Genomic DNA, 24,757 nt, shown 5'->3' on the forward strand with positions numbered 1-24,757 from the left:
TCCCCGCCAAACCCATCAGTCCTCAGTTTGTTGTCAGCATTCNTTAACCTCCATGTTTTTGGAGGTTTTCCAGACTTCTTCCTGTGATTGATTTCAAGTTTCAAAGCATTATGATCTGAAAGTGTGCATGGTATGATCTCTATTATTTTTTATTTATTGAGGGCTGCTTTATGTCCCAGTATGTGATCTATCTTGGAGAATGTGCCTATACACTTGAGAAGAAAGTGAATTCCATGGCCTCAGGATGTAGAGTTCTAAATATATCTGTCAAATCCATCTGGTCCAATGTGTCATTCAAGTCCATTGTTTCTTTAGTGATTTTCTGTCTGGTTGATCTATCCATTGCTGTAAGCAGAGTATTAAAGTCCCCTACTATTAGCACATTCTTATCTATAAGATTGTTTCTGTTTGTGATTGTTTCAAATATTTAGGTGCTCCCATATTCAGTGCCTAGACATTTATAATTGTTAGTTCTTCCTGATGGATAGACCCTGTAATTATTAAATAATGCCCTTCTTCATCCCTTGTTATTGTCTTTAATTTAAAGTCCAGTTTGTCTGATATAAGTATAGCTACTCCAGGACTCCTTCAGCACATTTCCCTCTCTCTTACTCTTCTGGAATTCCTATTATACGGATATTGTTCCATTTGATTGTATTGCTGAGCTCTCGAACTCTTCTTTCATGTTCCTGGATCAGTTTATCTTTTTCTCAGTTTCTTCTTTTTCTATAATAGTGTCTTCTAAATCACTTATTCTCCTTCCTGCCTCTTCAATCCGTGCATTGGATGCCTCCAGTTTATTATGTATCTCATTTATCACATTTTAAATTCACCATAACTATTTTTAAGCTCGATATTGTTTGTAACCATAGTTTCTCTGATGTCCTCCATGCTTTTTTCAAGCCCGGCTATTAATTTTATGATTATTGTTCTAAATTCTTGTTCAGTTATGTTTCTTATATCTGTTTCGAGCCGTTCTCCAGCTGTCATTTCTTCCTGGAATTTCTTTGGAGGAGAGTTCTGCTGTTTCGTCATTTTGGTAAGCTTTCTATCTCTTGTTACTTTTAAAAGTTTGTTGTACACTCGGCCCCTGTGAGTTCTGCTGTATTAGAGAGGGCTCTTTTGACTGTTCAGGGCCTGTCTGTTCAGGAAGTGTTCCTTGGATGGTGTCTCTTGGTTTCTCTTGTTGAGTGTTTGATTATTTTGTTTCGCTACTGGTAGTGGTATTTGGGACTCTCCACCATGTGTAGTTCTGCTTGTTTCTTGAGGCATCCCTCCATCTTTAAAACAAAGCAAAGTAGCTTGTTGTCTTAAATCCCAAATTTGCGAAATGTGAGAAATAAGCTCACTGACCCAGTCACAGGTGGGATGCAGGGACCCAGAGCACAGTGAAGCGAGGCTTTAAGCAACATTCTTGCCAGGGCAGGTGTGAGCAGGACAGGCACACACCAGGCAGTCGTCAAATGTACTTTTTAAGATTGAGCCATGAATCTCTACAGCAGCTCTCATATACCCACAACTTGTCTGCCACTAGTTTTAAGATTGCCTAAAAAATAACCTACAATAAAAATATCCCAAGACACTTCTCCCTTAAATTTATCTATGGATTTAAATCAATATTAATTAAAACTCCTAGTATGATTTGTATAAATTAACTGATTCTAAATTTTTTACAGATATGCAAAGACACTAGAATAATTAAACAATTTTGAAAAAAAGAACAAAGTTAGAGGCCTTACACCAGCTGATTTCAGGATTCACTATAAAGGTTCAGTAATCAAAACCATGTTACTAGAGGAAAGAGACTTATAGATCAGGAGGAACAAAACAGAATCCAGGAACAGATTCATACTTTTAGTGATAATTCACTTTCAACAAAGTTACCTGGGTGAGTCAATGGACAAAGGATGGTCTTTTCAGCAAATGGTGCTGGAACAGTTGGATAAATAAGACATGCAAAGACAAACAAATTTGATACTTACCTCACTCTATATACAGAAATTTAATTCAAAATGGATCTTAGGCATAAAAGTAAAGTCCTTACGACACAGAGAACAAAACAAAAAAAAAATAGAAAAACCTCACCAATATTAAGGAATTTCCTTAACAATATTAAGGAAATTAACAGGTAAGCTACAGATGGGAAAAAATATTTGCAAACCGTATATATGATAAAGAACCTGTATCTAACATATATAAAGAACTCTTACAACTCAATAAGACATTGCAGAAATCTGGCAGCAAGTACCTTCTTAAATGTTATTCCCTGTGTGCTGTACTTGCCTTGTCCCATTGGCCCTTGCAGACAAAAATCTGCTCTTGTGACCTTATATATTTGGAGTTATCTGATTATTTAAAAAAATAGAGTTATTTTAATGAAAAAAAAAAGATGACAACAATCCACTTTTAAGACTGCATAAAGGATTGGAATTGACACATCACAAATAGGGTATATGAAAGGCAAGTAAGTCCAGGAAAAGATGCTTAATATCTGTAGTTTTTAGGGAGATTCAAACTAATACCACAACAGGACACCACTGCACATGTAAGAGAATGGTTAGAATTTAAAAGGCTGACAATAGCAGGTTTGGGTGAGGATGCCAAGCAACTGGCGCTCTCCAATGCTGTTGATGGGACTGCACAAGGTGCAACCACTTGGAGAAGAGTCTGGAAATGGCCCAGCAATCACACATGTAGCTATTTACCCAGGAAAATGGAAGCCCACACAGATTCTTGTATGCAGATATTGGTAGTAATTTTATACATAATATTCTAAAACTGGAAGCAACCTAAATGTCTATTAACCTATGAATGAGTAAACAAATTGCAGTATTTTCCATACAATGGAATACCACCCAGAAGGAAAAAAAAAAGCACCCAAGACATTTATTAAGCTGGGTTTGAAGACTGGTGAAAGTTCACTGGGGGAACCCGAATGGATACCTGTGCCCAGAGTGGGCTACCTGCAATGCCTGTTTCTGGAACACAAAGCATTAGTTCACTCATCATTTGGGACTATGGAAAAAAGGAGCCAGAAGCCAGAGGAATGAAACTGAGCCAGTAACATTATGGACCCAAAACCTGGAGTGGACTGTGAAGATCTCTCCATTTATTCAATTAAACTCTATGAAAATCTGAGGTTAATCCCACAGCTTACTTTCAGAGAACAACAAATGCTCACTTGAGTTATTTCTGCTTTAATTGCTAGTTTAATTTCATGTTCTCCTTTGCCTCTATCAGTGGTATATTTCCCCAGATCTAAAATTCCATGAGCTTGGTTTAAATATTTGCCAGGTACCAAGTAACAATTTGGCCTAGCTCTTCCATACAGTCAAGGACAGGAAGGCATTATCTGCAGGAGAGGGTCTTCTAGGTTTCCTTCTGCAGGGAAAACCATCACACGCTTCTGTCCCCTGAGGAGAGGATCTCACACAGGTTTTGGCCCCTGCAGGGTGGGTACTCACACAGGCTTCCTGCTGCAGGTGCTGTAGGACCCTCTTGGCTGGGATGAGGAAGTCAGTGAGGCAGCGCAGCCCATCCCCACCATGGAGCCTCTCAGCCACACTGAATAGCTGCCAGAGCACAGTGGCTGCTGTGGCCTCAAAAGGTGGGTAGAGGGAAGACAGTGTGTTCTGGATATAGGTGTCAAGGGATTCCAGATCCTGAAATGCAAGAGAGGATTGGGTAAGTTAAGACATCGATTGAGACAAGCACAGAGGAGAGTTTCACTGGCTGGGTATGTAAGGGTCCACTTTACAGGCTCTATCTTATGTCTGGGTATGTGAGTTGTCTTTGTGGAACAGGAAGGTGCAAGCAAATCCTTAGCATAGTGGGGAGTTCCTCTTGGAGCAATCTGCTGGCCCTTCACATTGTCACACAGCAGAAGCACACTGAGGAAGTGCCCATGGCCTCAGTAGGTAGACCTGACCCATTGGCCTAAGAGGGGAACCCTAACTAACACTTTGTAAGTGAGGTTGTTGCTGCTGTCACCAGAGGCACAATCAAGTTCCACCCCATTAAATTCTGAAATGTGCACCTGAAAATGCTGTATTTTAGGGTTTCTGTGGGCATGTGGAATTTCTCAGGGGCCCTCCCTTTCCCTGGTACTCCTGGGTCTGAAGGGATTGGGGGAGGCCCCTGTGGCAAGGACAGAGCTGGTCCACATGTAATTTAATACTCAGAAAAGTTTATCTACAATGAATACATTTTAATTGTGCTGATAAGTTTTTTTTTTAATTTAAACAAAACCATTAAGGCATCCTTTATCAAAATCACAGAATTATACCCACTCATTCATTCTGAAAACAGTATCATTGGTACCTGATTTCTTCTTCATATTTTGATACAACAAGCTTTTATGTAAAGACAGAATGCTTTTAGTTTAAAAGATTTTTAAAGCTATTTTTAGATGCAACATTTCCTGAGGAAATACCACAAGGTTCATTTGTTTGGAAAAGAAATGCAAGGCTACAAATAACAGTTAAAAGTCAAAGAGGTTAAAATTGTGAAATTGATTTTTAAAGGGACAACAGTTATATATCTGAGACTCCTCTGAACTGCTAGTGCTACAGGAAACAGAAAATAAAACAGTGAGTGGAGTGGATAAGGACCCAGGCTGTCTGTCCTGACTGAAAGGTAAAGCCGTACAGTGACCAGGGAGGTGTGTGCTGCAGAAAGTTCAGCTTCTGGTAACTCCCACCACACCATGTCAGCATGGTGAGGCATTGGTTAGATATCCTCTGGAGCTCCCACACTGACAAAGGGTTCCTCATGTCTGTCTGTTCTCCTCCCTCCATATACCTGGCTCTCCCCACCAGACAGGGTCACTCACTCAGTAGGAATTATCTAAATAGTAATTGTATCCAAAAACTACCAAGGGTTGTCAGTCTAATGTCTAAAAACTCAAATCACACCTGAGCCACCAGTAAATATCCAGCCCATAAGAAGAATGGAGGTGGTCTTGAGCCAGGGGCAGGAATCATGCTCTAGACATGATGTACCTCACAAAGATCTGAAGCAAATGCTTAATTGTGATACAAGAAACTGGCAAAGGTAGAAGGGTCATGTCTTTAATGACCTATTTTGGAGGAAATAAAATGCAAGCTCTGGACCCTCCCAAAGAGAGATGTCTTCCTGCTGCCCAGATACCCAAGTCCAGGCCCACTCTTTCTCCAGACTCGAAGATGTATCCTCATTCTTGTGTCTATCCGTGGTTAGTAGCCTCCAAGCAGGTCTCCTGGCCTCTGCCCCACCCACGCATCTTCTGAAAACTGCCTAATGTGAGGAAAAGGGGGGTGATACTTGCTGAGATCTCTGGGATCTCACAGCTTCCCTAGCTCCTTCTCTGCCTTTTGATTCCTGTCATGACTGAGTCAGGCCCCAACACTTGGTCTAGAGGACACCTCTTCTACCAGCTCCCACTTCCTGGGTGCTATCCCCACCCAGATCCTGGTCCAGGCAAGAGCTGCCCAAGAGAAGCTGTTTACCTGCCCAGAGGCCATCTCCCAGATTAAATAAGTTAAGGAAGTCTTGGACAAGCCAGAGGGAACACATTCTCTAGACTCTTCTTTGCTACTGTGTCCTGTCACCTGCCTCTCTGGGCACTTGATGACCAAGAACAGCCAGAGCATGATGGTGCACTCAAGGCCACTGTCTCACAAGCTCTCCAATCACTCTGCAGATCGTGGCCAATCTTGTTCTTGGGAAGAGAGGCACTGACGAATAAGCAGACTGCATGACTGGGGTGGACACAACCTGAAGGGCTATCTCAGACACAGCAGTGTGGCATGTCCACAGTACAAGCCAACCATTCCCACCTGCACACAACTCTAACAATTTAGTATTTTCAAGACCCAGAAATTATAAGAGGGGGAGGCATACATATATGACCCTGAGAGCAGAGAGGTAGAAATTATCACATTACAACAGAATCAAATTACCTGAATATATTCAATTTGGCTTAAGAGAACATGTAAGAATATAGTATATTTTAGAAAGATTTCCATAAGAAATGTTTATTTATTTATTTATTTTTTAAATATTTTTATTTATTTCTAGGAGAGAGAGAGAGAGACAGCGTGAGCAGGGGAGGGTCAGAGAGAGAGGGAGACACAGACTCTGAAACAGGCTCCAGGCTCTGAGCTGCCAGTCAGCACAGAGCCCGACGCGGGGCTCGAACCCACGAACCGCGAGATCATGACCTAAGCGAAAGTCGGTCGCTTAACCGACTAAGCCACCCAGGTGCCCCACCATAAGAAATGTTTAAAGAGGACATTGTCTTGGTATGTTAAAGGATGGAGTTCAAACATCTAGAATATTTACTCTGTATAGTATTCTCTTCCCTGATGTTTACTAGAAAGAATATATGTATGTTAGAGCTAAGTTTGTGTATGAAGGAAAATGTGTGTGCAGAGATGGGTGTGTGTGTGTGAGGAAAAGTGTGTGTGAGAACAGTGTGTGTGTGAGGTAAAGTGTTTGTGTGAGGGAAAGTATTTGTGAGAGAGAAAGTGTGTGTGAAGGAAAGTGTGTATGAGAGGGAAAGTACGTGTTGGGTAAAGTATGTGTGTGAAGGAAAGTATTTCTGTGTGTGGGAACGTGTGTGTGAGTCAAAGTGTGTGAGTGAGGAAAAGTATGTGTGAGAAAGAGTGTATATGAGAAAAAAAGTGTGTGTGAGAGGGACAGTGTGTATATGTGAGAGGGAAAGTGTGTGTGAGAGTGAGAAAATGTGCATGAGTGAAAGTGTATTTGTCAGGGAAAGTGTGTGTAAGAGAAAATTGTATGCAAGGGAAAGTGTATATGAGAGGGAAAGTGTGTGTGAAACAAGACGTGTGTGTGAAGGAAAGTGTGTATGTGAGAGGAAAAGTGTGTGCGAGGGAAAGCGTATGTGAGAAAGAAAGTATGTGTGAGGGAAAGTCTGTGTGTGGGAAAGTGTATGTGTCAAGGAAAGTGTGTGTGAGAGAAAACTGTGTGTGAAGGAAAAGTGTATGAGAGGGAAAATGTGTGTGAGAGAGAAAGTATGTGTGAAAGAGTGTGTGTGAGAAAGTATGTGTGTCAGGGAAAGTGTGTGTAAGAAAACTGTGTGTGAAGGAAAGTGTGTACGTGAGAGGGAAAGCGTGTGAGAGAAAAAGAGTATGTGAGGGAAAGTGTGTGTGAGAGAAAGTGTATGTAAAAAAGTGTGTATGAAAGGGAAAGGGTGTGAGGGAAAATGTGTTGAGGGAAAGTGAGTGTAAGAGGGAAAGCGTGTGTGAGGGAAACTGTGTATGTGAGGAAAAGTATGTGTTGAATGCCATTGTGTGAAGGCATCTGAAGGTGTGTGTGTGTGTGAGTAAAGCCATAGTGAGCCAAGAGAAATACTGGAGGCAAATCCTTAGAGCAGTTCCTCTGCCTTTGGGTGTCCAGGAAGAGAAGGGAGCAGCCTCAAGGTCAGAGAGAAAGCCTGTGCAGGCACCTGTCACCAGTTCAGCCTGTGCGCACTCCTTCTGTAAGGTGTGACTCACCCATTCACTCATTCTGGCACACCATCAGGACGTGCAGAAACAGGAGGGAGGAAAGCAGACAACGGCAGATGTCATCACTTTGTCGATGGTTGATTTCTTCTCCTGATATAACTCAGGATTCCCGTTTCAACCAAAGGCTAACTTTAAAACTAGGACCTTTGCCTGTTTGTTTACTTGATCCTAAACCTTACTGTGGCTTAGGATATGATTCTCTGCAGGTGTATGTTGGTGGATTGGTGACATAATACTGGTATAAAGCACTTAATTACCATTTTGCTGAACTATGAATCGGTGTGTTGTTATTTGCATTTAAATAAAAAAATTATGTCTGGAGCAACATTGTAGGGCTTTACTCTTCAATGAAGGATTTATTTTCCCAGCTAAATTTGGGTAAAATTTTATTGAAAGAAGGGTGAATTTTTAAATCTATACCCTTGTCTCTCACAATGCCTGCACATCCCATGACTAAGCATGTTCTGCCTGGCACCTAGTCCACAGGAGATGATCTGGCCTCAGTGTACGGCCCCTCTCTGCAACTCTCCAGGCCTCACATGTCCTGAAGATGAGAAGACTGAAGCTGGGGATCCACAGGCCCATCGGTGCCCACCCTGTGTGGGCCAGTCTCAGAGATGCCAGAAAGACACCTGGCTGCTTGGTTCTAAGACATGCATCAGCTGGAAATGGCATACTTCATCCCCCCAGGGGGCAGGTAATATGCTAAATGTCAAAGCCAAGGTAATTCTCATTTCAAGGACCGTGTGGAGCTAAAGAAGACCAGCTGATGAATAAGGCAAGAAAACAGCAGGGGCGCCCCATCCAGGGCCTGGCAGGCCAGGAAGGGGGGTGGGGGAGTGGGCTGAGGCTGGCCTGGCAAAGACTGCCCATCAGTGCTCTCATTTTCACTCAAATGTAACATCCCTAAAGATGACTGAAGGCACAGAGTTGTGGGAGTGGTTGTTGGCAGGGTAGGTAGGCCTGGACGTCAGGATCCTTTGACCTGCCCAGAGGACCTGCAGCGCTTACTGTGGGGACCACTGCTGCCTCTTAGGAAAGGGCACCCTAAGATGAGAGACTGCTAGATAGTTAGGTCCCCCAGCAGGCAGTGCACAATCTGGGCTCCAAGACCTTCACCCCACCCTTCCTGCATAGCTGTAAGCTCGTGGCTGAGCCCCCTCATGTCCCAACAGGAACAGAAAGTACAGGAACATCAAAGACTTCAGTGCAGACACACCAGAGACACCTTCCTTGCAGCTACTCCCAATGACCAAAGAAGCCCGCTGCCCAATCTTGTGAGTGATCCTTCTATATTTGGGCTCCTGCGCCCTGGGGACAGTAGGGTATGTGTAGGACAGGACCACAGGACACTTGGGAGGAGGTCTCAGGTGGGCTTAGGAGAGAGCTAAGCAGCTGCAGTAAGGCAACACCATCCTCTCTGCGGCCATTGGCCAGGCTGGGGGCTTCTCTGGGACCCAGTTATGCGGTCTCTTTCTGAAAATTGACAGGGCGCTGATGTTGGTGTAAACAGCAAAGAGATCGAGGGCAAGGCTGAGGTGCGTGGCTGGGGTGGGGGCAGTGGTCACAAAAGCCTTTCATCTCGTGTGGGAGTTCATCTCATTCTGCAGCCCCATGACCAGCTCCTAGTGATACCCCAGATGCTGTAGCCTGGGGTGGGACCATACAGAGTGAGGGACGGAGGGGAGCACTCACCCAGATACTTCTACCCAGAAGGTCAGGGCAGCCTTTAAATTTACCACTATGGCCTTTGCCTCTGGTCAGATTTTAGAAACAAAAGTCAGGATGTACGAGTAGCAGCAGGCACCACTATGGGACAGCGGGGCTGTTCCTCCAGCTTGCCTTCAAACAGGGGCCTAGGACAGGAGGGACACCCACGTCAGGCCTAGCGCTGCCCCACTTTCCATCAATAGCCACTTTCTCGGCCCTGTGGGGGCTGGATGTGAAACCCACACTCCCCAGGAGGCTTGCTCTCAGTAGCCGACCCGGTTACAGCCACTCAGACGCCCTTCCTGAAGGCCTGATGGCCATCTCTGGTTTCCTGTGTGCACAGACCCAGGAACCACTTTTGAGTCAAAGAAAACATGTCTAGAAAGCCCAGCCCTGTCCTCTGGCCTGATGTGCCAGCCCGTCCACATCCAGGCTGTCTACATCTCCATGCGGGTCAGCATCTCAGGCTGATTCTCCACCTGGCCCCACTGGTGACCCAGCCACCACCTGCAAGCCCTTCCTGGGCCCAGGCAGCTATGTCTGACACCTGAGAGCTGGGGCTTCTCTGACCAGCGCTCCCCAGGCTCTGACCCCTGGGCCATTGCAGCTCACTTCACACCTTCCTCAGACAGTCCTCAGCCTTTCTAAGGTAAGTCTTCTTTCTCAAGCACAGAACTGCTTACTTAGCACTTAGCTGCTCTCTAGTAGTGCATCTCCGAAACTGGGGTCTGCTTCTGGGCTGTTCACCATGTGGCCCTTTCCCTGCACATTCATGGACTTCTATCATGACATGTCTACAGGATCTTTAGAAGGGAGAGGCAGGGAAGTATTTGGCCAAATGCTCACCACAAATATATCTGGGCTCTAAAATCCCACTTCATTTATGGAGGAAAGATTCCTCTGAGGAACATTTGGCCTCCACAATGCTGGACAGAGGAAATGCCCACCCGCGTTTCAGTAAGGTACTGAATTGACATAAAAGAGAAGAAGCTTTCTGTGGTGAGCTGTTGTTCACAGAATCCCTACCTCCTTGAGGAGGATGGCACGCCCCTGTGCACTGGCATCAGGCACAGACACGTGACAAAGAACTGTGGCAGCAGTGGCAGATGTGGGTTCTGACAGAGGCTTTGTGAGCCAGCACGTGCTCCAATATACTACCTTTCCCTCTGCCACAAGATGGGTCACACCCCAGAGGGGCTGTCCCATGAGCCTGGACTCCAAAGTAAAACTGATGTGACGACCATGATGGGCACAGAGCATACACAGGCCACACAGTGCTGATGACTGAGATGTGGGGGGTCGTTGGTTATGTGGCATAACCTGCATATCCTGACTGACACTCCCTAGGACCTGGAACATGGACCCAGGGGACACCCCGGCTCAGGGCCTTTACCTCCCCAGGACAGCCACAGCACACACCTGGGCATGGGTTACCACCTCTACCCAGGAGCGCTCCTGGACAGGTGTCCTGTAGTACACCTGGAGGGACCGAGCTGCCTGCAGACATGTCGGTGCATCCTGAGCTGGAGCTGGTTCTGAGAGGCTTCGCAGGGAGACCAACCCCCACAGGGTGGGAATGAGGAGCGAACCCCGGGACTCCATCTCCACCCTGTCAGCATGGTGCCTCCAGCCGGGGAGGTGCATTCGGCATATCTCAATCTCAGCTGTATCTCCAGGAGTGTTCCAGGCTGGGAGTGTTCCAGAAGCATCTCAAATCTGAGCATCTTCATCCACAGACTCTGCTTTGTCTAGGTGTCAACATTTTTCCAGTTTTCAGGGAGAAAAGAAAACTAGGAGAATTCCAAACAAAGTCACTATTTCAAGCTTCAAGCTTCAGGGCTGCCCCTTATATAACTGGCCCAGGAGGTGAATCCAGAAAAGACACAACCCTCAAAGTGTCTTCTGTGAATTTACACACACCTTCCCAAACAAACACGAAACACAAAGTTGCCTGACTTGAGCAATTCTGAAGCTGGTGTTCACGTTACAGCGGATTGTGGGTGCTGAGGATTGTTGACAATGGAAATCCATTAAGAGTGCTGAATACTCAGATGGCGACAGTCTCTGCCGGCCAGCATGTTGGGACGGCTCCCCTTTGTAATTCTATGCTCAGAACCATGCTCGAATCACTGCCAGGCTGGCTGCAGCGCCCCTCCCTTTCTTTCCTCCCCTCAGATGCCCAATCCACCTGGAGCAAGAACTTTCCAGGTGGCTTATGTTGCACGAATTTCTTTTTAAAACTGATTTTATGTTCTTCCTTCTCATTCCAGCTTCCCAGACTAACACAGCGTGTGTAAGAACTTGCTGACATGGAACTGGTAGGTGCCATCAGTGAGAGGCTATTCTGAAGGAAGAAGCCCAGCGGACCCTCTCTCCCACCCCTGCTCACTGTGCCACCAGCTGGGGCAGCTGTGTGTGCCTCTAGGTCTCTGCCTGTGTCAGAGATGGGGCAGACCTGTGCTCCCTGCTCACTCTCTACTATGGGCCATGGTTTCCTTGACCGTTACATGGGAGGAGCTTTCAGGTGGCTGAGGACTGAGAGCAGGGACCTCAGGAGAGGACCTGGCCCATGACAGCTGTGTGTCCAACAGGGCCTGCCAGGGGCTCTCTTCCTGAGGATGGGCCACAGGCAGCGGCACCCTCCCGTGCTGAAACATGCCCTTCAGCCCTCCAGCTGGAATGTGCCCAGCTCAGAAGCTAGAGTGCTTTTTTCAACATGATCCCTTTTCTGTTCCAGGAGAATTTCAGCCTCCATTTTAATCATGTTGTGAGGCACCTGCTTTCCTATCTAGGGCTTGACATTAAACAATCACAAATAGAACCAATCCTATGTGATAAAACAAATATAAACATAACTTCCCAAATATTTCTACAACCACTCCTCCTCAGATAGGAAACCGAGTCAGCAGCAAGATAATGGAGGTGTCGTGGCACCACCACCCCCAGCTGCTGGGGCTGGGTGGGGGCTAGACCACTTCCCTCTCAGACCGTCTTCCAGAGGCCAGGAGTGCTGTGCACTGTGGCTCCCAGGCAGCCAGCAAGGCTTTAACACACTTGCCTACTGTGTGGCTGCCAAACCTCCACACTGTAAAGCCAGAACTGGTAAATGAGATGGCACTTCACAGTTTACACCATGTTCACACATGTGACTCCCATGACTGGCATAACTACTCAAGTCCTGAAGGTCGATGTTAATTATGCATTTATGTCACTAAGCATCCCATGCTTAGTGGGATTATGTCACTAAGGCCACCTATGGGGGCCTAATGTCAGAATTTGCCTTGAACTGATAAGGTTTTATCTTCCAGTGAATCTCNAGTCGATGTTAATTATGCATTTATGTCACTAAGCATCCCATCCCACCTATGGGGGCCTAATGTCAGAATTTGCCTTGAACTGATAAGGTTTTATCTTCCAGTGAATCTCGCTCAGCCAGATATACTCAGAATCTTCCAGTGGATGTTCTTTGGAAAACTGCCTCTTCAGCTTCTAAACACCAGTTGGAGCATCCAGGATTTCACCTGCAGGTGTGGGGGCATGCTGGTGTCACCCTAGCTCTCTGTCCCTGCTGCTTTCTATGCAATAGGGTCAGCAAACCATGAGCCCAGTGGTCAGAAAAAAAAAATAAGAATACTAATTCAGACATGTGGAAACTATATGACATTCACATTTCAGTGCCCATAAATAAAGTTTTATTAGAATACAAACACCCTCATTCCATGCATTGCCTATGGCTGCTTCTGTGCTACAAAGGCAGAACTGAGAATGGTCCTTCAAAGCCTCTAGGCTTACTGTCTGGCCCTTCATAGAAAGTTTGCTGACCCACCCTTAAGGAAGGAAGTCTTGCAAGGCAGCCAAGGGGCATGAGTGGGTGCATGAAGGGGCAGCCGCCACCCTCCTCCGTCGGCTGCCTCATGAGTTGCATGGATCGTAGCTCCAGAACAGCTACATTTCTGGATGAAGATGCTGGATGAGTGAGGGCTTGGTTGACACCACCATTTTCTGATTCAACACCTAAGTTCCAACTAATTGTTAGTGATTTTGTTCAGGAATAGCTTTACTCCATGTGTGCTTTGAGGGTGGCAGTCAATGTGTTGACTGTGATTGAGGGTGGCACCTGGGGGCTCTGTCCCTAGGGATGTTATTAATTTCTCCTCATGGTTGAGTGCATTAAAAAAAAACAGTCATTTAAAGTCCTCATTATCCTTCTTCGCAGTTAGTAGCCTAATATACAACAAGGAAACTCCCAAACTAGGGAGCTGTGAAAATCTTGGAATGCACCTTTCATGCCAGCATCTATCAGGTGATTACAGGTGCACATGGGAAGCTCAAACACAGTCCTTGCCACGAGCCACATGTTCACTTGGTCACTACCAGGACAGAAGCAACTGCAAATACAAGGTCCCAGACCAAGGCCTGCCCTGGCTCGGAAACCCATCATTCCCGCAGTGACCCTGCTCTGCTGCTCACCAGCTGACCCCACAGTAATTGCACAGACAGACATGGTCCTGCCCTCAGCATAGAGGGGAAGCAAACCTACTGGAGAAGCAGAAAGAAGGATGGGCAGGAGGGAGACAGGGGTGGCCAGATGAGAAACAGACCCCGGAAAGGGATGGAGGTGCCCCTGTGGCTATGTTGGTGAAGAGGAGCTGTCGCTGGCCGGGCAGTGAGCTGTACCCTGGGGCCCAAGGCAAGCGCAGGGTCAGGGGGACACCACCTGTAAACATCACCTGGGGTTTAGTCCCCGAGATTTCTACACATCTAGTTTCTTCATTTGTAAAATAGGAAGAATACTATGAATCTACTTCCTCAATCATTCCACAAAGGTAACAACATATTTCATCTTAAAAGAATATTAAAGCTTTTTATTTTTTAATACAAAATGCAAACTGACAATGAAATGTTGGCTCTTGAGACATTTTGACTGAATTTATTTCTTTGAAGGCACGTGCTAAAGTGTGCAAGAGCAACACTGACCTCAATCAATGCAGATTGGCTCCCTCATGCTGAAATGTGACATCAGCTGCAAGAAGGAGTTTTGCTCACTTTAACTGTGTCAAGACCAGAAAAGATTATGCCAACCTGAAAACGTCCAGCAGTTCTAATTACTACACCAAACCTGACTTTTCCACATTGAGTCCTGCATCGAGCCCTGGTCCACAGCAGAGCATGAGGGAGCTACGTACAAGGCACATGCAGACAAGGCCCAAACCCCTACTTGCAGTTCTTTAGGGGAATGACTGATAATAGCCATTTCTTCCTGCTTAATTTACCTAGAAAAAGCTTTGTCAGGAAAGAAAAGTTTACTCGAAACGTGTCAGCTCAACCAGATGTGTGGCTCTTCACATATAAAGAGAAAAACAAGTCTTCCAAGTTTTGTGCTGTCCTTTTTTATTCACATTACCCTTAAATTGAGCCCAAAAAAAACCACCTGAAAAACCGCAGTTAAGTTCCCTTTTGTCTGAGTCCAGCTGCCTTGCCAGCATCTTCCTGGCATCCCGTCTTCAGGTGACACACTTGGCCTCGCCACACTTCCGCACACCTTTCTCATGCAGAGAAACAGCGAATACTCTTGAGGGAGGACTGAAACTAATTTGTCTGAGTTGTAGATGTGACAGCAGACCCCACCTGTATCACCAATCACATATGGTTTTGTTATACTTTCTGATTACATTCCAATACAAGTAAAGAGGAAGTAGACACAAACATGGTAGGTGGGAGTATGCCACTGCCTATTTGCACCAGTAGTTTAAAAATGTTACCCTAACATCTCCCCAAAGCATCCTGTGAGCAGGCGCCCAGCCACAGCTGGCATGAAAGCTGGGAATCAGCCTGAGCCCTTCAAAACAGGAGCACAGGCATCCTGGAAGTCTCTCTCAGATGGTCAGTGTTTCTCAGATTGATATGGCTTGAAAGTAGGTAGCTGGCACCCAGCTACCTAAAATCATCTGGCTTTAACCATTAAGGTGAGAGGGCTCCAATATGGTGATAATGGAAAACCACAGATATACTTTAAATTTTTTTTAATGTTTTATTTATTTCTAGGAGAGAGAGAGAGAGAGAGAGAGACAGCGTGAGCAGGGGAGGGTCAGAGAGAGAGGGAGTCACAGACTGAAACAGGCTCCAGGCTCTGAGCTGGCAGTCAGCACAGAGCCCGACGCGGGGCTCGAACCCACGAACCGCGAGATCATGACCTAAGCGAAAGTTGGACGCTTAACCGACTAAGCCACCCAGGTGCCCCTAGATATACTTTAAGTTACAAATGATTCCTGTACTTTTCCTGAAGGACTGTGTGATAGAGACAATCTTTAGCCTGACTGGGACAGGTGCTGACTGCCGACACTGGGCCGAGTGTTTGGGAATTGGTGCTGGGTCTGGACTGAAGCACCTTCGTCTGTCCCAGAAGGAAGGTGGAGTGAAGGCTTCACGTTTGCAGAAGTTCTGGCTAGGAAGGCTTCATAGGAACATATGATGAGGCCATACTGGTGTGCAGAAAGGTAAGGTAACTAGGAGTTTGGTTAAGCACAATTTAGGGTTTTTTAGGGGGAAATGTGAACTCTGTATACATGATAACAACAACAAACAAGTTATTCTAATGAGAAGCCTGTGATCGATGGACTTGGAGTACTAAATCACACTTCTCACTGTCTCCCTGACTCAGGAAGTCACCTCTGAGTTGGCCCACAAAGCACAGTGGCCCCAGACAAAGGCATGCCTAGCAGGTATGGCTGTGTATGACATGAACAGGTCCCTGAGGTTTCCAATGTGGGTGCTTGAGAAAGATGCACTGGACAAGACAGTTGGGGATCTTGGGTCTAAGGATAAGAAGCCCAAGGGGCGCCTGGGTGGCTTAGTCGGTTAAGTGTCCGACTTTCGCTTAGGTCATGATCTCACGGTTCGTGGGTTCAGGCTCCACGTCGGGCTCTGTGCTGGCTGCCAGATCAGAGCCTGGAGCCTGTTTCGGAGTCTGTGACTCCCTCTCTCTCTGACCCTCCCCTGCTCACGCTGTCTCTCTCTCTCTCTCCTAGAAATAAATAAAACATTTAAAAAAAGAAGAAGAAGAAGAAGCCCAAAACCACACTCAGAATGGGCACGGCAAGTGGCTTACCAACTCTTGGAATCCAGAACAGAGGGAGCCCTTGGAGCATGAAAGAAAAATGCAGGACAGAGGGAAGGAGGTGCTGGTGCATGCTGGAAAACCACTGACAAGAGGTGTGACTCCCACTGGTGGCCCGGCCTAGTGCCCAGGGGCCTGGACCTGGGAAGGCCACAATGAGTGTGCAGAGTGCATCCACCCCTGCTGGCCGGATGCCAGTTGGCTCCACATGGCAGTTCTGCTACTGGCTTCTGCAGCCAGCATATCTGCACAGTCTGGCTCGGAGGTACTCACAGTGAGAATTAGAGCACCCAGTCAATGACCAACCCCATCCACAGTGGGGACCTACCCCTGTTGTTTAGAATGCTGTCACCAGAAGGCAGTGGCACCCGTTAGGCTGGCAACCCCAGCCATCATTTCCCAGGCAGTTGGGGTTTTCACCTATGTTCCTGGCATCACCCTTCTTTTCCCCTTAAAGCGCTCCAATTTGTATAATAGGTGGTGTGGCCATTGGTCCTAATGAAGCAACCGCTTGTTTCTGTAGTCTCTTCTCTCCTTGTCTGTCCTCCTTCCCTCTCTCTCTCTCTTTTAAAGTTTATTTAGTTATTTTGAAAGAGAGACACAGAGTAGTGCTCACAGAAGCGTCCCTGGTTGGCTCACTCAGTGAAGTGTCTGACTCTTGGTTTTGGCCTAGGCCATGATCTCATGATTCATGAGTTTGAGCCTCAAGTTGGGCTCTGCACTGCTGGGTGCAAAGCCTGCTTTGGATTCTCTCTCTCTTCCTCTCTCTGCCCCTCCCCAATGCTCACTGTGCTCTTTCTAAAAATAAATAAATTAATTAATTAAAATAAAAAGATGCTAAGAGAGGCAGCCACTGTCTCCACATTGAACACCAAGTGCATTCAGTGAGTACCTACCATGTGCTAAACACTGTGAAGGATACAAAGGTTAATGTCCTGGCTGACAGCCAGCAGGGGCTATAAGACAAAACTGTAATGTTAAGGGGGAAGAATATTACAGGAAGGGAAGTAAGCACGTCTTGCATGCCTAATTTTACACCCAACAATGACAATGTGATAGACACTGACATGTGAGTTCTAGTGTCAGGCACTACTGAAATGTTTTATGTGGATTAACCTCACACAGACCTTCTCCTACTGACTATTTTTCTCTAGTCAGTTACATTTTGAAGTCCTAAAAAGTATTTTTAAATTTCTGCAGATTTCCTACTAATTTTATATGTTTGCCTTTGATACAAATGCTTTTGCTTAAAAAGGTCATTTCTCATTTCAAAATGTACATTAAGATATATTCTCATACAATATAATGACATTTAAAAGCAGAGTTATAGGGGCACTTGAGTGGCTCAGTTGGTTGAGCGTCTGACTTTGGTTTAGGTCATGATCTCACAGTTCGTGAGTTAAAACCCCACATTGGGCTTTCTGCTGTTAGCACAGAACCTGCTTCGGATCCTCTGTCTCCCTCTCTCACTGCCCTTCCCAGGCTCACGAGCACATGAGCACTCTCCCACAAAAATAAACATAAAAAAAATAAAATAAAAATATAAAAGCAGAGTTATAAAACTCATTCCAAATCCTCAAAAAATACTAGGAAACCAAACTTAACAGCATTACTAAAAGGATTATTCACCATGACCAAGTGGAATTCATCCCAGGAAGGTAAGTGGGGTTCAATAATTAATCAATATAAAATATCACATCCATAAAATGAAGGAAAAAGCCTATGATCATCCTAAATGATACAGAAAAACATTTTACAACATCCAACACCCTTTCATATCAAAACATTCAGAAAACTAGGAGTAGAAAGGATCTTTCTCAACATAATAAAAGGCACTTATAAAAATCCACAATTAACCTTAAGGACTGAAAGCTTTTCCCTTAAAATCAAAGGAAGGGTGCCCACTTTCCCCACTGGTATGTAACACTGTCCTGGAAGTTCTAGCCAGAGCAGTTAGGCAAGAAAAAGAAATTAAAGGCATACAAATTAGAAATAAAAAAAAAGTAAAGGGGCGGCTGGGTGGCTTAGTTGAGCGTCCGACTTTCGCTTAGGTCATGACCTCGCGGTTCGTGGGTTCGAGCCCCGCGTCAGGCTCTGTGCTGGCTGCCAGCTCAGAGCCTGGAACCTGTTTCAGTCTGTGACTCCCTCTCTCTCTGACCCTCCCCTGCTCATGCTGTCTCTCTCTCTCTCTCCTAGAAATGAAAAAAAAATTAAAAAAAGAAATAAAAAAGTAAAATGATCTCGATTTGCAGATGACACGATCCTATATATAGCAAATCCCAAAGAATCCATAAAAAAGCTACCTAGAGCTAATAAATGGGTTCAGCAAAGTTGCAGGGTAAAAGATCAATATGCAAAAATCAGTTGTGTTTCTACACATTAGCAATGAACAATAAAAAAATGAAAGAAAATAATTCTAGTATATAACCCAAAAAGAACAAAATACCTAAGATACATTATTTTATTTTTTTGTTATATTTTTCATCATGGTAAGTGTGCTCTTTAATCGCTATTGCCTACTTTCTACCCATCCACTTCCTCTCTGGTAACCATCCATTTGTTCTCTATAGTTAAGAGTCTGTGTCTTTGTCTCTCTCTCTCTTTCCTTATTTCCCTCTGTTCATTTGTTTCTTAAATTTCACATGAGTGAGATCATATGGCATTTATCTTTCTCCAACTTATTTTGCATAACATTATTCTCTCTAGCTCGCTCCACGTAATTGCAAGTGGCAAGATTTCATATTTTTTATGGCTAATATTCCATTATGTATATATACTGTATATTCTTTATCCATTCATCAATTGATGGACACTTGGGCTGCTTCCATAGTTTGGAAGCAGCACATATCCATTTGAATTAATGTTTCCGTTTTGGGGCGGTAAACAGCCAGTAGTGCAATTACTGTATCATAGGGTAGTTTCATTTTTAATTTTTTGAGGAAACTCCACACTGTTTTCCACAATGGCTGCACCAGTTTGCATTCCCACCAACAGAGCAAGAGGGTTCCCCTTTCTCCATGTTCTCGCCCACACTTGTTTCTTGTGTTGTGATTTTAGCCATTGACAGATGTGAGGTGATATCTCATCGTGGTTTTGATCTGCATTTCCCTGATGATGAGTGATGTTGAGCATCTTTTCATGTGTGTGTTGGCCATCTGTATGTCTTCTTTGGGGAAATGTCTGTTCATGTCTTCTGCATATTTAAGTTGGATTATTTGGTTTTGGGGTGTTGAGCTGTAGAAGTTCTGTACGTATTTTGAATACTAAACCTTTATCGGATATGACATTTACAAGTATCTTCTCCCATTCAGTGGATTGCCTTTAAGTTTTGCTGGTTGTTTCCTTTGCTGTCCAGAACCTTCTTAGTTTGATGTAATTTCAATAGCTTATTTTAAGTTTTATTTCCTTTGATTCAGGAGACATATCTAGAAAAATGCTGCTATGATCGATGTCAGAAACGTTACTGCCTGTGCTCTCTTCTAGGAATTTTATTGTTTCAGGTCTCATGTTTAAGTCTTTAATCCATTTTGAGTGTATTTTTGTGTATGGTGAAAGAAAGTGGTCCAGTTTCATTCTTTTGCATGTAGCTGTCCAGTTTTCCCAATACCAGTTCTTGAAAAGATGGTCTTTTTCCCATTGTATATTCATTCTTCCTTTGTGGAAGATTAATTGACCACATAATTGTGGGTTTATTGTTGGTTTATTTCTGGATTTTCTATTCTATTCCATTGGTCTATGTGTCTCTTTATGTCAGTACCTGTTTTATTTACTACTGCTTTGTAATATAACTTGAAATCTGGAAATGTTATGTCTCCAGATTTGTTTCTCTGTTCCCTAAATTTTTTTAAAGGTTTATTCATTTTTCAGAGACAGAGAGAGACAGAGCATGAAGGGGAGAGGGGCCGAAAGAGCAGGAAACACAGAATCTGAAGCAAGCTCCAGGCTCTGAGCTGTCAGCACAGAGCCTGACAAGCGGCTCAGATTCATCATGAGATCATGAGCTGAGTTGAAGTGGGACGCTTAACTAACTGAGCCACCCAGGTGCCCCATTTTTCTTTTTCAAGATTGCTTTGGCTACCCGAGGTCTTTTGTGGTTCCATACAAATTTTAGGATTGCTTGTTTTAGTTCTGTGAAAAATGCTGTTAGTCTCTTGGTAGGGATTACATTAAATCTGTAGATTGCTTTGGGTAGTATAGACAGGTGATAGTATTTGTTCTTCCAATCCATGAGCATGGAATGTCTTTCCATTTTTTTGTGTGTCATCTTCAATTTCTTTCATCAATGTTTTATAGTTTTCAGAGTACAGGTTTTTCACCTCATTGGTTAAGTTCATTCCTAGGTATTTTATTATTTTGGCACAATTACAAATGAGAGTGTTTTCTTTTTTCCCCCCAAGTTTATTTATTTATTTTGACAGAGAGAGAGAAAACATGAACAGAGGAGGGGCAGAAAGAAAGGGAGAGAGACAGAGTATCCCAAGGAGGCTCTATATTGTCAGCATGGAGCCTGATGTGGGGCTTAAACTCACCAGCCGCGAGATCATGAGCAGAGCCGAAATCAAGAGTCAGATGCTAAACCAATGGAACCACCCAGGTGCCCCAAATGGAATTGGTTTCTTAATTTCACTCTTTGCTGCTTCATTATTAGTATATAGAAATGAAACAGATTTCTGTACATTGATTTTGTATCCTGTGACCTTACTGAATTCATTTATCAGTTCTAAGTGTTTTGGTGGAGTCTTTTGGGCTTCTGTATATAGCATATCAGATCTTCTGCAAATAATGAGAACTTTACAACTTCCTAATCAATTTGGATGGCTTTTATTTCTTTATGTTGTCTGATTTTTGTGACTAGGACCTCTAGCACTAGAAGTGGTGACTGTTATCTAGGATGTATCTAACCAAGGACCTGAACAACTGAAAGCTACAAAACAGTGCTGGGAGAAATTAAAGAAACCTAAAGAAATGGGAAAAACATCCCAGGTTTATAATCAGAAGACCTGATATTGGTAAGATGTTAATACTATTCAAAGCAATCTACAAACTCAATGCAATCTCTCTCAAATTTGCAATGGCCTTTTTTCCCAGAAATGGAAAAGACAGTCCTCAAATTCATATGGAATTTCAATGGGACCTGACCAGCCAAAGCAATCCTGAACAAAGTTGGAGGACTCACACTTCCTGATTTCAGAACCCCACTATAAAGCTACAGTCATCAAAACAGTGTGATTCTAGCATAAAGACAGACCCACAGAACAACAGAAAAGGACTGAAGATTCATAAATAAACCTGTACAACTATGGCCAGTTGACTTCCAACCTGGGTTCCAAGACTATTTAAAAAGGAGAAAATAGGGGCACCTGGGTGGCTCAGTCGGTTAAGCGACTGACTTTAGCTCAGGTCATGATCTCACGGTTCGTGGGTTCGAGCCCCACATCGGGCTCTGTGCTGACAGCCAGCTCAGAGCCTAGAGCCTGTTTCAGATTCTATATCTCCCTGTCTCTCTAACCCCCCCCGATCATGTTGGCTCTCTCCTTCTCTCAAAATGGGCTTCAGAAGAGGGGGTAGGTAACCACCATGTGACAAATGTTTGTTGAGCACTGACTTTAAGCCATGCACTATTATAAGTACCAGAGTAACAAGTGAAATGAAGCACAGCTGGTACTGCCCGGGGAGACAGGCAGTCAACAAAAGTCAGGCACAAGGTAATGTTAGTTCAGACCCTCCCATGGAGGCCCTAGTATGGTGAAGCCAAGCAGGAAAGGGCCGGGGTGTATGTGTGGCTGTGGAAGGGGTGCAGACAGGATGACCAGGGGAGCTTTCTGAGGGTGATGCCTACTGGGGTGGGGGGTCTCTGGGTCCAGGGCTGCAGGCAGATAATATCTCTGTGTGAGAGGTGCACATACTTGCCACCTCTCTGACTTGAACAACTCTAGTGCTGAACTTCAAATTAATTTATGTCCCAAACTGTTGTAGGCCTTAGATTTAATCCCCTTCTCAGGTCTTAGAAACATAAGATGTTTTAAAGTCATGTAAAAGAACTTTACTGCCAAGTATCATCTTTGTTGTTCTTGCTTTTGGGGTTTGCTTGTTTGTTTTTGTTTTCAAAGTAGGCTTCATGCCCAGCATGGAGCCCAACACAGGGCTTGAACTCATGACCCTGAGATCAAGATCTGAGCTGAGATCAAGAGTCAGATGCTTAACCGGCTGAGCCACAATTTGATTTTCTCAATTTAGGGAAAAATTCTGTAAGGTCAGATACTTGTCTAACAGTATCTGAAAGCTCTTTTGAGAATTTGGGGCCAGGTGTGAACTGAGGCACCTAGAAACACCTGGAAAGGTATCCCAGCTCTCAGGACAGAAGAAACCTTCAACTTAGGAACATTCAGCTGAAAGATAAGCTGGGTTACCTTTCAAGAAGCATCTACATATCCATTTTTAAGGTAGATCGATATGGTGCTCTGAGGTAGGTGGGCCATAACTCTTCCTGTAAATTAACAGATTGAAGCTCAGAGAGGCTGATCTACAAGGCCAAAGGGCAACAGCTAATAGAGGGTGGATGTGGGTGCGCATCAAATCCTTAAGATCCCAGGAATGCTCTCCAGGCACCAGGCCAGGGTCCAGAACCTCTTTCCCACTCCATAGGCACCTGCCCTCCTTGGCCCCTTGTAGGTTAGATGGCAATTATAGGATGCCTTCTGCTCACAGGACCCCAGGTTCTCAAGGTGCCCCAGGATCAACACGTGCAGGGCAGGATTTGCCACCTCTCAGCCCACTCCTCTGTACCCCTGCCTCCTTCTCTTCATTCCCTGCCCCCTCAGAAGTCTGCTGGGCTCTTAGACAGGACTGATTGTCTCCCTGCACTCATTCTTATTTGCTGGATCCGTGAGAACCTGCCTGTGCACACCTGTTGAGTGGCAGACCCTGCCAGGGGTGCAGGGATAGAGGAAAAGAAGCAGCCCAGAGCTGATAAGGCAGGAGGGTAAATCCTAAGCAGGGGTGCATTGCTTCAGGACACAGCTGTGTGGAAAGGAAAACCACTGTTTCAGGGCTGCTGCGTGGCAGTAGACTGGGTAACTAGCAGGTTCTGAGTGATTTTTAATTTTGTTCAAACACAGAGAGGGTGCACATTAGCTCTGTTTGGAAGGAGAGGGCAGGCGGTGGCGTGTGAATTGGGCTTGAATTATTCTCACAAAAAACACTGAGATCTGGGAATCTGGGGTTTCCTGTGTTTGGCTGGAAGATACAACCAGTGAACACATCTCAGAGAGCCTGAGGGCAAATTCAGTCCAACTATTTCCTTAGCCTGCCATTTTTGGGATGCTTTACAAGTAAGAAAGTATTCATGGGAGATCACCGAAGGATGACACAGACATAAAGGTCCATGTTTCACAAGCCATTTCAGACAAGGCCTGCACAAATGGGATGAAATGACGAGGCCTGCCCTGGGTGCCACAGGTTAGCTGTCCTCTCGAGGCCCACCTGGACCATCCACTTGTGCCCCAAAGCACAGGGAGATCAAAATGTGGTGTTGCATCAGGATCAGAAGTGAGTTTATTACCTCACTGTCGGATGCCCAGCACAGAAAACACAGATCTGAGTCCGTCAGGAAGGGAAATGTGTTGCTAGTAACTATCTCAGAACGTGAGTGTATTTTTACTGAGAGCAAAAGTGACATCTAAAGTTCCTCCTGACCCAGAAATCCTGTGAATCTGAAGCAGATTCAGGAGATGGAAAGCCGAATGTCACTCTGTTCACTTTGAAATCCCTCCGTGAAGCTGAGAAGCCACTCCCCCAGCCCCCCACCCCCGTGCCCACAGCCTGCCTAAAGCTCAGCCAGTTTAACGCAGCAGATTCGTAAGCTATTAATTATGCAGTTTCAACTGTATTTAACTTAATTTTTTAATTATATGTTTTAATTCTTAATTAGACACCTTAAAGTATCAACTAAACTTTTTAAGTCAAAGTACTGTGGGTAACAGGAGTGGAGTGTAATTATTACAGCAAACACTCTGTAATCCACCTTCACAGGAAAGAGGGGAGACAAATCCAACACACTTTTTGCATTTCACACAAGGAAATACAAATCCGTGTGCATCACACTTTCCCACCCCTGAAAGGCCCGTCTTGTTTTACTAGACTGCCTTCGTTATCGAAATCAACCGAGCTCCAACAAACAAATGCATCTTGGCATTTTTTTAAGTACCACGTCTTTGTCTTTGAGCGCCCTGGTTNTTCTCATAAATATTCATGAGGTTAAGGCAAACATTTGCTAAACTGGTCCTTAAGCTCCATCCCCTCCTCAGCGGCGGCCCTCGGGACCCCTGCCCAGCCACCCCGGCCGGACCCTACCTTGGTGCCGGAGCCTCTGGCGGCCGCGCTGAGAGCCATGGTGGCGCCGTCTTTGTCCCGACCTCGGAAG

General features: G+C 44.9%; 1 protein-coding gene across 1 annotated transcript in view; it reads right to left on the bottom strand.

Moving 5' to 3' along the window:
- Nucleotides 1-24,748, bottom strand: part of PLEKHG4B (pleckstrin homology and RhoGEF domain containing G4B) — an 82,030-nt gene extending 57,282 nt beyond the window's left edge. Inside the window, exons 1-2 of the mRNA XM_077749410.1 lie at nucleotides 24,688-24,748; nucleotides 3,465-3,662 (exon numbers count right to left, since the gene is read on the bottom strand). Of these exons, the coding sequence (XP_077605536.1) occupies nucleotides 3,465-3,662; nucleotides 24,688-24,726 (237 nt within the window). The 5' untranslated portion in view covers nucleotides 24,727-24,748. The remainder of the gene's footprint in view (nucleotides 1-3,464; nucleotides 3,663-24,687) is intronic.
- Nucleotides 24,749-24,757: the final 9 nt, after the last annotated feature.

The sequence above is a fragment of the Crocuta crocuta genome, unplaced genomic scaffold (genome assembly GCF_008692635.1).
Source record: "Crocuta crocuta isolate KB4526 unplaced genomic scaffold, BGI_CrCroc_1.0 scaffold89, whole genome shotgun sequence".
Lineage (NCBI taxonomy): Eukaryota > Metazoa > Chordata > Mammalia > Carnivora > Hyaenidae > Crocuta > Crocuta crocuta.